General features: G+C 51.2%; 1 protein-coding gene across 9 annotated transcripts in view; it reads left to right on the top strand.

Annotated features, from left to right (window-relative positions):
• CPLX2 (complexin 2) overlaps positions 1-8,723 on the top strand; it is a 203,937-nt gene extending 195,214 nt beyond the window's left edge. For 8 of the 9 annotated variants that reach the window (XM_072756559.1, XM_072756558.1, XM_072756560.1 and 5 more), the window contains 3 exons: positions 3,252-3,371; positions 3,520-3,695; positions 4,454-8,723. In XM_072756559.1, the coding sequence (XP_072612660.1) occupies positions 3,341-3,371; positions 3,520-3,695; positions 4,454-4,651 (405 nt within the window). In that variant the 5' untranslated portion in view covers positions 3,252-3,340 and the 3' untranslated portion in view covers positions 4,652-8,723. Of the gene's footprint in view, positions 1-3,251; positions 3,372-3,519; positions 3,696-4,453 lie in introns of those variants that run through there. The other variant, XM_026006776.2, reaches the window with a different exon arrangement.
• Positions 8,724-13,390: the final 4,667 nt, after the last annotated feature.

The raw sequence follows: 13,390 nt of genomic DNA, 5'->3' as shown, positions 1-13,390 counted from the left end.
GAGCTAAAAAGTAGCAGATTCAGGATCGGAGTCAGGTATGCCTGACCCAAAGCCCACAAGCCTTCCAATGCACCACATGAAGTGGGAGGAAAGTCACCTGCTGAAAGGAATAGGGTAGGAAGACATTGAGCCTTGAGAAATTGGCTAGAGGAGCCTCAACCAGATGAACAAGAAATTACTTGAATGCTGAGAGAGCCTCACTGGAAGTGGGCAGCAGGACTCTAGGGTGAACCCAAGAAGCTGCTAAAAAATCCCAGCAGGCTTCAACGGTGGGGGGCGGGGGGCCCCTAGAAGGACAAGTATGTAAGTATCCAGAAGACTCAGTCCACAACGGAGTAGATGTACTTTGCATATGTGGGGGGGGGGTGGCAAGGAAGGGTAATCAATGGTAATCAACGTTTACTGAATGAATACTTAGAAGCATAGAGTCCGGAGAAGCAGATGGTGTGGTGATAGAGAAATGGCATGTTGACTTGAATGGTGCCATGGGATATCCAGAGGGAGGTGTTCAAGAGGAAGGCAAGTGTATTTCTTGACTCATTTATTGCCTATTTCCCTATGCACACACACATACGTACTCACACCACACACACTCCAGAATGTAATCTGCATGAGGGCAGGGTGTTGTCTGTCCTTTTCACTATTATACCTCCAGTGCCTAACACACTGCCTGGTACATAGTAGGTGCTCAATTAAAACTTGTTGGATAGGGGATCCCTGGGTGGCGCAGCAGTTTGGCGCCTGCCTTTGGCCCAGGGCGCGATCCTGGAGACCCGGGATCAAATCCCACATCAGGCTCCCGGTGCATGGAGCCTGCTTCTCCCTCTGCCTGTGTCTCTGCCTCTCTCTCTCTCTGTGTGTGACTATCACAAATAAATTAAAAAAAAAAAACTTGTTGGATAAATGAATATAGTGGTCAGAGCCCACGGAAGATGTCTAGGTATCATTAAAGCCCAAGTAAAGATGAGTTCCCCTAGGGAAGCATTACAGAGGAAAAAGAGGCAGGGGCTAAAGTCAGAGTCCTAGGGAACACACTAACTGAAGAAAGGAAAAGAAAAAAAGAGGAGGCAGCAAAACTGAGGGGTGGGGGAGAGAGGGATTAGTAGGAGAGGAGAGTGCAGAAGGAGATGAGGGAGGGGAAAGAACTGAGTCACAGAACCAAGACAGGAGCATGATTTGAGGATACAGTGGGGTGGCCAGCAGTTCAAATGCTGTAGAACTACTCCAACAGAACCACTGGAAAGAGGGCCCAGAAAATCATCTGGTCCAGGAGAGAGACTTGCCAGAGCAGCAAGTTAAGGATGAGGCTGGACCTAAAGCCCAGGTGCCTTGTGGACCCATTTGAGACATCTCAAATTGGAGTCCTGTGTCCTCCACCACCACCTGCCTATTCCTTGAGCTGCATGTAAACACAGAGGAGGAACCCAATAGTTCCTGAAATCATTTGATTATTAAATCGTTCCTTTCCTGTTCTTAGAAATGCAGACTCTTTGCAATGTTTTTGAATTGAGTGAAAACATCTTAATTGACTGAGCTGAGCTGCCTTCAAAACTCAGAATTTTGGGCCAGGGTGGGTTCTCTTGCATTTCCTGGAAATCCTGCTCCTTTTTTGCATGTCCTTAAAAATATGCAGTCAGCCACTGCCAACATTAACTGGTAACGGCTACACACAAGGCACCTGACCAGTATCTCCTCTTCTTCAAAAGTCAGTACAAGGGCAGACTTAATCCTCTTCTCACTGGCAGGAAGCACACTGCATTCTCAGGGGGTCACAGCCAGGGAGTATTGAGCCTGGACTGCGGATCAGGTATGTCTGATGCTAAAGCCCCTGGCACTTTTTTTCTACTCCATCATGATTTGCTGTCCTCCAAACAACCTGTCAGGTGGTATGATCATGTAGAAGTCCTCAAATAAACTCTTGGGCCCCATTTGATGGAAAGATCTCAGTCTGCTGATATGTTTTCTCATTTTGTAAGAAATGAGGAAAATCCATCAACCAACAGCCAGTGACCTTGAACTCAACCTGGTTGTGATACCGCCTTTCGTCTCTGCCACCATTTCCCTTTTTCCTCCCAGCAAATCATAAGGACCCCAAGGCCTTGGGGAGGAGGCCTGGCCCGAGGCCACTACATCACAATTTGGATAGCTCATGGATGTTCCCATCCACACCCAAAAGCGGATTTGTGGTGGCTTTGTCTATGGAAAAAAAAAAAACCAACAAACAGTGAAACTAAACGGTGAAAATAAAAAGGACATCTCGGAGAGTTACAACATCAGGGTTCAAATTCTCCAGGATGTGGGGGGGGTTGGGAACAAGGTAGAAAGAAGTCAAAGGTGGAGGGAAGCTCTAAGCTCTTACCCCTCCCCACTAACATTGGATGGAATAGTTCTACTTTTACGTATCTTACATATTGAGATTCCCATTAAGATTTTATTTGGAGAAAACCTTCTGAGGCCAAAATAAAATAACAACAACAAAAACATAATAAAAACTGAAAGCCGATAATTTAGAGAGAAGGGGAGGGCTAACATAAGCTGAGTGCTTACAAGGCCCGTGCTTGGTACTTTAAAGGCCCTAAGCCTCAAGAAGATTATTATGTCTCCAACCCCCCATGTGGTATTCAAAATAAAAATAAGCATTAAGCTATAAAACATGAAAACTTACATGTTTGCTTCAATAAAAGTAACTTATTTCTCCATTTGTCTAATTTCAGACGTCTGGATATGTTCATCCAAGCTGACTATTCTTTTTCTTAGCCAGCCCCTGATCTGCCAGGGCCCTAAACATGCTTATCACCTAGGGATTGATCCAGTGGTCCAGGCTGAAATTTTCTCCAGTCTCCACAGTAGCCCTGGCAAAAGAGTCACCGCCATTCGTCAGTGCCTCATACAGATGAGGAAACTGAGGCCTGAATGTCACATGGCAAATAAGGAATGAGGGTGGCATGAGAACCCAGCTCTGCCTGACTCCAAAATCCAGCTTCTTTCTAGCACTCCTGGCTTCAACCAAATAAAAGCAATTCAGTCAAGATGAAGGTTTTAAAATCGGAATCCGAAGATAGGTGACCACATACATGTGCCTGGCATGCAGCAAGTACTCAGGAAATAGCCCCTTTCCATCTTCTTTCCAAGGGTGGCAGGGCATTGGGTCTTGGCCTCAGCTGATGGAGCCTAGGGTTTGAACCAGGGTGAGGCTGCCATCTGTCTGTGCAGAGGCCTCTCCCGTTTCATCCCCGACTCCTCTTTTGCAGGTTGACACATCTCCCTGAACCAGGCCTTGCCAGGAGCACTGCATGCAAACTCGGCTGCGCACTAGGGCACACTAACTGGAGCTGGAGTCATGGACTTTGTCATGAAGCAGGCCCTTGGAGGTGAGGCCCGAGCCCAGCACCCCTCACTCCCGAACCAGGTCCCAAACCAGATGGGAGGGGTCCGCAGAGAACCAAGGCCCTCCTCTATCCCCAACCCTGTCCCCCCACCCTGACCCCACCTTCTCCCTCCCCAAACCATCCACTGTAGGGGCCACCAAGGATATGGGGAAGATGCTGGGGGGAGAGGAGGAGAAGGACCCAGACGCTCAGAAGAAGGAGGAGGAGCGACAGGAGGCTCTGCGGCAGCAGGAGGAGGAGCGTAAGGCCAAGCATGCGCGCATGGAGGCTGAGCGTGAGAAGGTCCGGCAGCAAATCCGAGACAAGGTTGGCACCTCCCACCGCCCGCAGAGTAGAAGGCACCAAGGTCAAGCCCGTCCCCCTCAGAGCCCGGCCACAGGCTTCCCTGAATCCCTGCTCTCACCTTAGACCGCGCTTTCTCTGAGCGCCACTCTCCTCACAGGGTAAAAGGAGTATCACAGGAAAACCTCACTGGAAGGAGCGTTATGGGGATTAATAAGATAATGCACATGAGAAGTGCTCCCTAATGTTTGCTGCTATGGTCCACAATCTTGTACCCAAGACGCTGAGACCAAATGTTTACCATCCAGAATTTGGGAATTTTAGGGAAGTACAGTAGTGCCTTGAGCACCTGTTACTGTTACAAGTCATTCTCAATGGGTCTGCTGCTGCTACCTATGCCAAACAGTTCAGTGCATGTCTAGTCTCACCACTGGGGGAAAAAAAATCAAGGCATCCCATTAGCTCAAATCAAGTTTCATCATCCAAACATATAGGAGGATTTTCAGATGTCAAATCTTGGGGGATTTCAAAAGAGTGGAGAAGTTATTACAAACAGGCATTAATTTTAAAGTAAACCCTATGCACTGACTTTCTTTTATGGAGCACCTGTTAAGACAGGCACAATCCCATAAGGAAGGCATCCTTATCCCCATTTTATAGATGAGAGGACTGAGGCTTGGGGAGTTTCCATGAGAGGCCCCAGCTGAGCCTCCATGATCTTGAGACCCACCCAGCTCTCTCTTTGTTGCATTCATGCTCATGTCTGCCCTCCTCCTCCCCAGTACGGGCTGAAGAAGAAGGAAGAAAAGGAGGCCGAGGAGAAGGCAGCCCTGGAGCAGCCCTGTGAGGGGAGCCTGACCCGACCCAAGAAGGCTATCCCTGCAGGCTGCGGGGACGAGGAGGAGGAAGAAGAGGAGAGCATCCTGGACACGGTGCTCAAATACCTCCCGGGGCCACTGCAGGACATGTTCAAGAAGTAATTGGCCCTCCTGCTCTGTTCCCACTCCACCTGTTACTTTTTTTTGTTTTGTTTTGTTCTTTCTTTTCTTTTTATTCAGTTAAGTCTCAGTTCTGAAGGGGAAAACCTCAATTGACCTCTGCCCCTCTTCCCTGGCCAGGGACTCCTCCCTCTCAGTATTCTCTCACATACCCTTCATCCCAAGGTATCCAGCCCCCACCTCACTTCCACATTGCTTGAAAAAGGGAAGGCAGCTTCCCCCCTGTAGGGGGCATTGAACCCAGTGCCAGAGACACTGAGGGCCCCCTCCAGAAGCCTAAGGTCTATGCTAGTGTGGTAATCCCCATACATTCCTTCATGCACCCCACTGCCAGGAGGACCACCGTCCCCAGCCAGCCAAAGTAATGACACATTCCAGCCCTGCCCAGCATGCCGACCTTTGGCCTCTGACCCACAGTGGGCCTCTAGGTCAGGGCAGGGGCGTTGAGTGGCCTGGCCCTGAGGAAGGGAGTCAGGGTAAGCCTGCCCTGTGAGGACCCTGCCTGAGAGGCCCCGCTATATTCTGGCCAGGCCTAGGTCTGGGCAGGAGGCTGGGGCTCTCCTTCTTCCCTCCCCCTGAGATGACACCCACCCCAGGAACACTCCTCTCCCAACCCCCACCTGAGGAGGCATAGCCCCTGCCAATTCGGTCCCTCCAAATGGATCCTCTTTGGACTTTAACTCATATGTAGAGAGGCCCCAGGGTAGAGCAGCCCCTTGTTTCCCCCTATTCCACTTAGGTCCTGGGCCCCCACTGCCAGGCTAGGCCCGTTTGCCCAGCCAAGGGGCTGCCCAGACCCCCAGAAAATACTTGGAGCCATTGGGCAGCGATGGCCCATGCCATGGGACCCCACCACTGGTACAGCCAAGCTGCCCCCATTCCTATCCACCCCTCTTCCCCACCCCATCCTGTCCATGTGCCTCCAGGGCCCCATGGTCCCCAGGAGGACCCTAACTGGCCAAAGCCCCAAAGCTTTGGGGAGAAGCCAGTTCCAACTTGACAGAAGGCATCTGTTCATTCATCTCACTGGCCAAGAACAAACTCTCCTCTGGATGTGTGAAAATGGCCTTTGTTCCACACTGCCCCACCCTGAACTGTCAAGACCTCCTGTTCAGGCAGGTGTGTAAGAACTGGTAGGGGAGGGGGTGGAGCAAATGAGACAGGAAAATGTGTGTTCACGCATGCATGAGTGTGTATGGCAAAGACTGCATCAGCATTGTGTGTCCAAAGATTGTACATATAGGTGTGTTGTTAGAGTGTGGGTATGTCTTGAGATTGTGTGTGTATGTTAATTGCATCCCTGTGTTAGATAGAGATCGTGTATGGTAGGCAGCCTTGTGTATGTGTGCTTGTTTGATGGGCTGTGTATGAATTGAGATTGTGTCATATCTGTTCTCTGGCCATCTTGTATGTGTCGTAGAATTTGCATGTGTTAGCTTGTGTCTGCATGTGTTTTCAAAATGGCATGCACGTCTGGAGAGATGGATATGTGTTAGATTTTGTAGAAGTATGTGTTTGAGAGAACGTCAGATGTGCTGAGACTATTGTGTGCATGTGTGTGGCTCTGAATAGGTAGTTGTGTGCAGAATGTGTGCTTGGGGAGAAAGAACCTAGGTAAGATGCCCCCCCCCCCCCCCGTCTTGGCCCTAAAACCATTGGTCATAGGTGGCCACATCCAACAGGAGACCTTGTCCTTGGCCTAGAGTCCTCCCACCCTTAGGGGGTTCCTGCCTGAGGTCCTCAGAAGTCCACTGGGACTGACCTGGCAGTGCCCCGAGAAGCCATTCTGGGCCCCTACCAGGGCCTACCCCCAAAGCAGGGCCCAGGGAGGGGGCGACTTGCCTGCCCCCGAAGCTCCTGCCCCATGGACCCCAGTTTGCATTCTGCAGGTTTTCCATTTTAGTGGATTTATGCTTTTATTTCAGAGAGAGACATGTGTCCTCTCTGTCCGTTTCCAATAGTTAAAGCCATATCAGTTAGACTGCAATACTTTAAAGACGAGACAAAACAATCCATATGTTTAGGGAACCAGAAAAATCCCCTGGTCTGTCCCTTTTCTAGGGAGCAGGGCTCCAGCAGCTCCAGCTCCCTGGATTTGCCCTTCTCCCCCGCCCCCTCCCCTGTATCCCTGTGTCTGTGCCTGTGTCTGTGATGGGGAGCCACCTCGCACCCCTATTGTCTGCTTGTCTGTGTCTCTTTTCCTGGGCAGGATGGTCATTCTCTAGAGCCCCGGGGTCCAAGGACAGAGACAGGCAGGGCCCAGTCCAGGGGCCCCAGGCTTTCCCAGACCCTGTGTGTGAGCCCCACCCAGGCACAGATGTGGATCCCAAGTATTCAAAAAAGTCTGCCCCTTGACAGGGGCACATAGATCTCACAGGTAGTGCCAGGGAACAATGGGTGCCAGATGGGCAGTGGAGACCAAGGCTCTGGAAGCTTCAGAAGAGCAGGGGAACTCAACTGTGCAAGATATCCCCGGTGGACCTGAGGGACCCCAGGCCCTCAGAGGATGTCCCTGGTGGCCTCCACAGCCCCCCTGTACCCCCAGAGCAGGCTCAGGGATTTTCCCATAGGACAGCACTCTCCAGACTGGCTGGATTAGTCTGGTGCACAGCCTAGATTCCTCCAGACTCCTCAGGCCTACTCCTGAGAAGCAGGACTAGAGGTCTTCCTGGAAGTGGGAGCAAGGGACAATTTCAGCATTGGGCATGCCTTCCTCTAACCACTGCCAGGTGATCATTGTCAGGTCCAGGGAGACATGATGACTGTCATTACTGATATAGACCTGACTGTGGAAAGAAGCTAAGGTGTGACCAGTGAAGATGTTGTGTGCAACACACTCAGGTGGAGGGAGAGGGGAAACAAAATATGTATGTAAATATGTCCTCTAGCAGGGAAGGGATGGTCACATGATGTACTTGGCGTGGGAGGTGTGTGTGGCCCACTAGATGGGAGGGGGATGAGTTTATCTCACATAAATGGGGCAACGTGCATATGATACACTTAGGAGGCTAGGATGGGGAGGGAGTGGTCCCAGAATTCAGCACACACATACAACATATCAGGGAGACATTCTCCAGCTAGGGAAATAAGAAGGAGCAATCATTTAGATATGGCAAAAACAGTGAGATGCAAGGGAGTGGGCACACCTGATGTGGGCATGCGTGGTTGCCAGGGAAGGCCACTGCCAGATGTGCATGCCTGGGAGCTCACACCATCAGAGAGGAGGGAGAAGGCTTCTCCCATGCTGGGTGCTGGCAGTGACCCAGGACTTCCACACATGGACATTCTCAGCTCCTGGAAGGTGTCCTTACTGGCAAAACTGTGTGGGGTCTTCTCCAAAGGCAAGCAGGAAGTCCAGAGACCCTCTTCAGTCGGGTGTGTGTGAGAGAGAGAGAGAGAGAAAGACAGAGGAGACAGCGGGGGGAGGTGGGGAGAGAGAGACAGAGAGAAGGGGAGAGACAGTGAACAGAATGAAGTATCTCAGCACCCATCTCAGGTAGGACAGGTGGGTAAAGAAGCTACCCCACAGGCTATGGCTAGAGTAAAGTGAGCAGAACCCCAACCCCAAGAGCCCCCAGCACCTAGCTGGCAGGGTTGCCCACCCCACCACCCAACTGCTCCATCCTAGGGTCCTACAAGCCCTTAACTGGAAAGGCAGCTGGGGGTCAGATGGCTCAGGGGAGGTGTGCCTCCCAGGCCTGAAGACTTGCCTTCCCTGACCCATCCCCTACTCTCTTCCCTGCTCCTGCTACCCAGTCTTCACTAGGGAGAGACCAGGAGGTGCTTGTGCTGGCCCCAGGGTGGGGGCCCCAGTGAGACCCAGGTGAGGACGACCATCCTGCTCTCGCGGGGGAATCCCTTTCCCACATCTGTGCTGTGTCCTTGTTGCTCTGCTTTCTTTAAATGTGTCAGTGCCTGGGGGGAGGGGAGGGGCACCCTCTCATGCCCCCTGAACCTGACCAAAAGCCATGGCTGTTGCTCCCCCCTTTGTATGACGCAGATGCTAAGATGTACCAAACCAACCATGACAACAAAGAAAAGACCTTGTACAGCAGCTCTTGGTCTGTCTGCCCTCTTCTGTTCATTGGCATCACCAGGGCTACACAGGGCACCAGCTGAGGTGAAGGGGGGCTGACCTGCAATGCTCAAGAGGCCCTAGAATACCTTCCATTTTACCTTCATGTCTGGTTGGGACACTGGAAATGATCCCAGAAATCAACTGAGACCAGAATCCAGGGCTGATCCAGAGATTCAGGGCCACTCACCTCCTGCCCCTCAAAGTAAAAGGCACAACGAACCCCTGGAGCCAGTGTTGCAGCCTGGTCACAATGCCCTGCACCCCATACCCCATCTCTGGCCATCCTTCTCCAAAAGTTCCTCGGGATATGGCATGCCAACATGAAGCCAGGTCCCATGGGTAGGCAAAGGTCACCAGTCATCCCACCAACACTGAGGGAGTTCCCACTGTGTGCCAGGCCATGTGTGGGAGCTGGGGACACATAAACAGGTTGCCACTGAGCATTGCTCCTGGACACAGACACTCCCCAGGCCTTGTTAAGCCAAGACAAGAGAACCCCCTTTCACCCTTGTCTGCCCCCACCATTGCCCTGCCTTAAGCTGGGCCTCATCTTTCCTCTATGTGGCTAGGTACCTCCTTCTTGTCACACACTGGCCTCCCAGCATCGGTATCTGCCCTCTGTCCATCTTCTCCCCACCACCTCACCACACCTAGAAGACACAGCAAAACAACAAACTTAACCATGTCACTCCCTTGCCCAACACCCTTCAATGGTCTTTAGGAAAGTACCTGCCTATAAGATAACATCAAAATTGTCAACATGGCCCTGTATGATATGACCCCAACGTGCTAGGTCAGACCCACACCCAACTCTGAGCCAAGCACCCTCTCACATACCATGCTGTTTGCAGGCTCCACCCCTCTGCCAGGAATGAATGGTACCCTCCCTCCAGCTCCCCGGAATATTTGTTGAACTTCTCAAAATCCAGCTAAGATGTCACCACCTGTGTGAAGGCCGCCCTGACACAGCCCCACCCCCCTGCCCACAGCAGTCTGTTGTCATGCTCACAACAGAGCATCAGAGCTGCGTGCTCAGACAGCACTGGGTTTGCTGGTGGGTTCTGTCACCCAGCAGAGTGATCTTGAACAAGCCACTTAACCCCTCTGAGTATATTCTCACAAGTAAAATGGGATAATAATTGTTCTGACCTCCACAGTTGTGAGGAGTAAATGGGGTCACACACTCACACTCTTAGGACAGCGTGCCAAGCATTCAGTGAACGGCACCTTGCAAATTCTACTATAATTTACGTCACTGCAATGTCTCCCTCTAACTTGGGAGCTCTACAGGGGCCTCCCAGCACCCACGGCAGAGGGTCCTCAGGAACCCCAACGCTAGCTCAAGGTCCAAGCACTCAATCTCTGTCTCTTCAACTTGGTGGCCACAGTCACTTTTCCTTCAGCTCTCTGTACCTACCAGACAGTAGGGGGAGGGGAGGCAGAGCCTGACCCCTCTCTCTTCTATGCCCTAACATCACCCATCTTGCCTTTCTCCCAGAGTAGCCCATCACTCTGGGCTCACTGCACTAAGGGTAGCAGGTCTCCTGGACTCTCAGAGCCAGGGGAGCTCAGTGTGTGACAGGAGGCTACATTAGTTATCTACTGCTGCAGAACGAATTACCATAAACTTGGTGGTTTAAAGCAACACATGTTCATGATCTCAGTTTCTCATAGGAGGCCAGGCACCTCTGCTTCAGTGTCTCTCACCAAGCGGCAGTCAAGGTGTGGGCCAGGGTTGGGGTCTCAGCTGATAGTGAGGACCATTTCCACGGTCATGTGATTGTAGCCAAGATTTAGTTCCTGTTGAATTGGGGGCCTCAGTCCCTGGCTGGCTGTTGGCCAGAGGCTGTCCTTTGTTTCTCACTATGTGGAACCCTCTATTAGGGCAGCTCATGACATGGCAGCTTTCTTCATCAAAGTGTGCAAGCCAAGAAGGCAACAGAGAACATCAACTGGTAAGATGGCAGCTTCGGTGTTATGTAACCTGATTGGGGAAGTGACATCCCATCACTTTGGCCGTATTCTCTTGGTTAGAAGTCCATACCTATAGGCCCTGTCCATACCTATATAGAGAGGGTTACACATGATGTGAATAGCAGGGCAGGAATCACTGGGTGACTGCTTAGGGTCTGCCCCCACAGCGGCTGAAGCAACTCCCCCCTTCCCTACAAAGAAGCAGGAGTTGAGCAGGGCCTCAGAGGAGCCAAACGTCATCTACCACAGGGTCCTGAGTGGTGGAGGAAGTGTGTCAGAGCAGAATTAAGAGCCAACAGTGGGCTCTTCCCAGGCTTCTTCAAGACCAAAGCCATTCCCAGAGCCAGGGGCTGGGCTCTGAGGGCCTTCCAAGCTGGAGATTGGAGAAAAATGGAACATGAGGGATTTAGGCTTCCCTGGAAGTCCATGTGTGTTCTTTCAGCATGCCAGATGCTGTCTTCCCAAGACCCAGGTACCCCCCTCAGTAAACAATCCAGCCCCAGACACTCAGATGCTTCTTCCCTGCCTGCCTTGTCCCTCCTTCCCACTCAGTGGCACCCCACAGTGCCCTGTGCCCTAGTGGGGAAATCTTACTTTCAATCCTGAAGGTTTTCTCCTCAGTCCTAACTCTCTCTTAAAGAGCTCTTCCTGAGCTCCCACCACTTACTAGGCATGAGACTAAGCCCCACAACACTAATCACACAGTCCCTCTCACCAGAAATTTCCCTGCTAATGGGAGAAACAGATAGAGAAATAGTCCAATTAGCCACCATAACAGGTGTGGTGACACAGGCAAACTCGCGGTGATCGGGGAAGGCTCCCAGGAGGAGGCAACATTTGAAATGAGTCTTACACAAGAAGTCAACCTGGTGGCAAGGAAAGCACTCTAAGCAGAGAGGTTGGCATGGGCAAGGGCATGGAGGAGACAAATGTAGTCCACATGGGTGGTGGGTATCAGGGAGGGAGAAGCAGAGGACATCTGTAGGAGCTTATTACATTCTTGGTGAAAAGTTGAAAGCCTGGGAACAGCAATCAGGGTGCCAGGAGAAAGGACTCAGGCTCTCCCTGTAGGCCATGGGGAGCCACTGAAGGGTCTTGAGCAGAGATGTGATATGATCAGATTTGCAGATCGAGGAAGATCATTAGGGCTGTGAGGAGGAGGAACTGGGCTCCAGGAAGGAGCTGGTACAATGTCAAGGTTGCAGACTGTGAGGCCTGGCCTTAGGCAAAGGCAAAGCGCCTGGGAGAAGCAGATAGACTGGGGGGTGACATAGGAGAGCAAACTGGCAGGATTTGAGGACGAGACGTGTGGGGTATGGAGGAGGAAGGGGCTGAGGCCAAAGCCTGTATCTCCATCTTGGGTGGCTCCATTCTCCAAGATCTAGAAAGCTGGCAGAGACTGATTTAAGAAAAGATAATGAGTTTGGTTTGGAGCTTCTGGATTTGAGGCACTTAGGGACAGTCTAGTGACCAGTCTGCTGTCCATGCCAGAGAAAGACAGGGAAAGCACAAACTTCACTGTGCATGGCTGGCCCCCAAATGGAGCAATGTCTCGACCATTTACTTTACTTACTACAAAGATCTAAGCACAGGAAGTCAAGAATCCATCCTTCCATACAACCCAGGAGTCCCTCTTGTGCCATCTTGGGCAGAGGGCACTCTGCTTGCATTCCCCAGTGTGAGAGAGCTCATTACAGTTGGACACGGGCCTTCTTTCTCCTAAACCAAAAGTTGCCAGGAGGCAGGGGGTTAATGAAGCTTCCTCCAGCATCCCTTTAATTGACTGCAAAACCCTGCTTCCAGACCACTCACTTAGCACTTGTAATTAATTGGGGCTTCTTGCCTGGACTAAGAGATGATTTGATACCCCTCACCAACCCCAGACAATGTTTTCTCAGCTGGGATTCCCCAGATGGAACCATCTTCACACAATGGCCTATTTATAGGCACTGACCTGGATCTGAATACAGGTTTCAACCCTTTCTTCAGCTCTGGGTAAGCTGAGGAAAGCACGTCTCCACCCCAGGCACATGGCTAGCATGAAGTAAGGGTCACCAGGTAGGACCAGAGTTGCTGGTGCTACCATAGCTTTGGACTCCAGGTGCTGGCATCCACCCCATCCCAGGGCAGGCCCACCGGTCTCATCAACTCCCTGCTGCTCTTACATTAACAGACAATGACATGACCCTTTCTACATGAGGGTTACAGTAGCCCATCTTAAATACGTCAGGGGAGAGAGAAGAAAAGGGAGGAAGAGCAAGGAAGCCTCCACTTCCTCAGTCCCTGCAACATGCTGTAGCAAGAGTTGTTGCTCTAATGTAGCAAGAGTTGATGCTCTAAAGGCACCACCTCTGCTTATCCTGACAGGCATCTATGAAGTCAGGATTATGTTCATTTTACATATGACAACACTGGGGCTCAAAAGTAGAGGCATACAATGGGAATGAGCATAGGCTTTGGTTTTCAGACAAACCTGGGTTGGAATCTTGATTCCTTCTGTTTGGTCTTTGGTATATGACTCCCTGGACCTTGGTTTCCTTACCTATTTAAAACAAATGAACATAGACTATATGCTATCTATACTGAAATTAAAGTAAAAATAGGGCAGCCCAGGTGGCTCAACAGTTTAGTGTTGCCTTTGGCCCAGGGCATGATCCTGGAGACCCGGG

The sequence above is a fragment of the Vulpes vulpes genome, chromosome 4, assembly GCF_048418805.1.
Source record: "Vulpes vulpes isolate BD-2025 chromosome 4, VulVul3, whole genome shotgun sequence".
Lineage (NCBI taxonomy): Eukaryota > Metazoa > Chordata > Mammalia > Carnivora > Canidae > Vulpes > Vulpes vulpes.
This window is presented reverse-complemented; position numbering and strand designations above follow the sequence as displayed.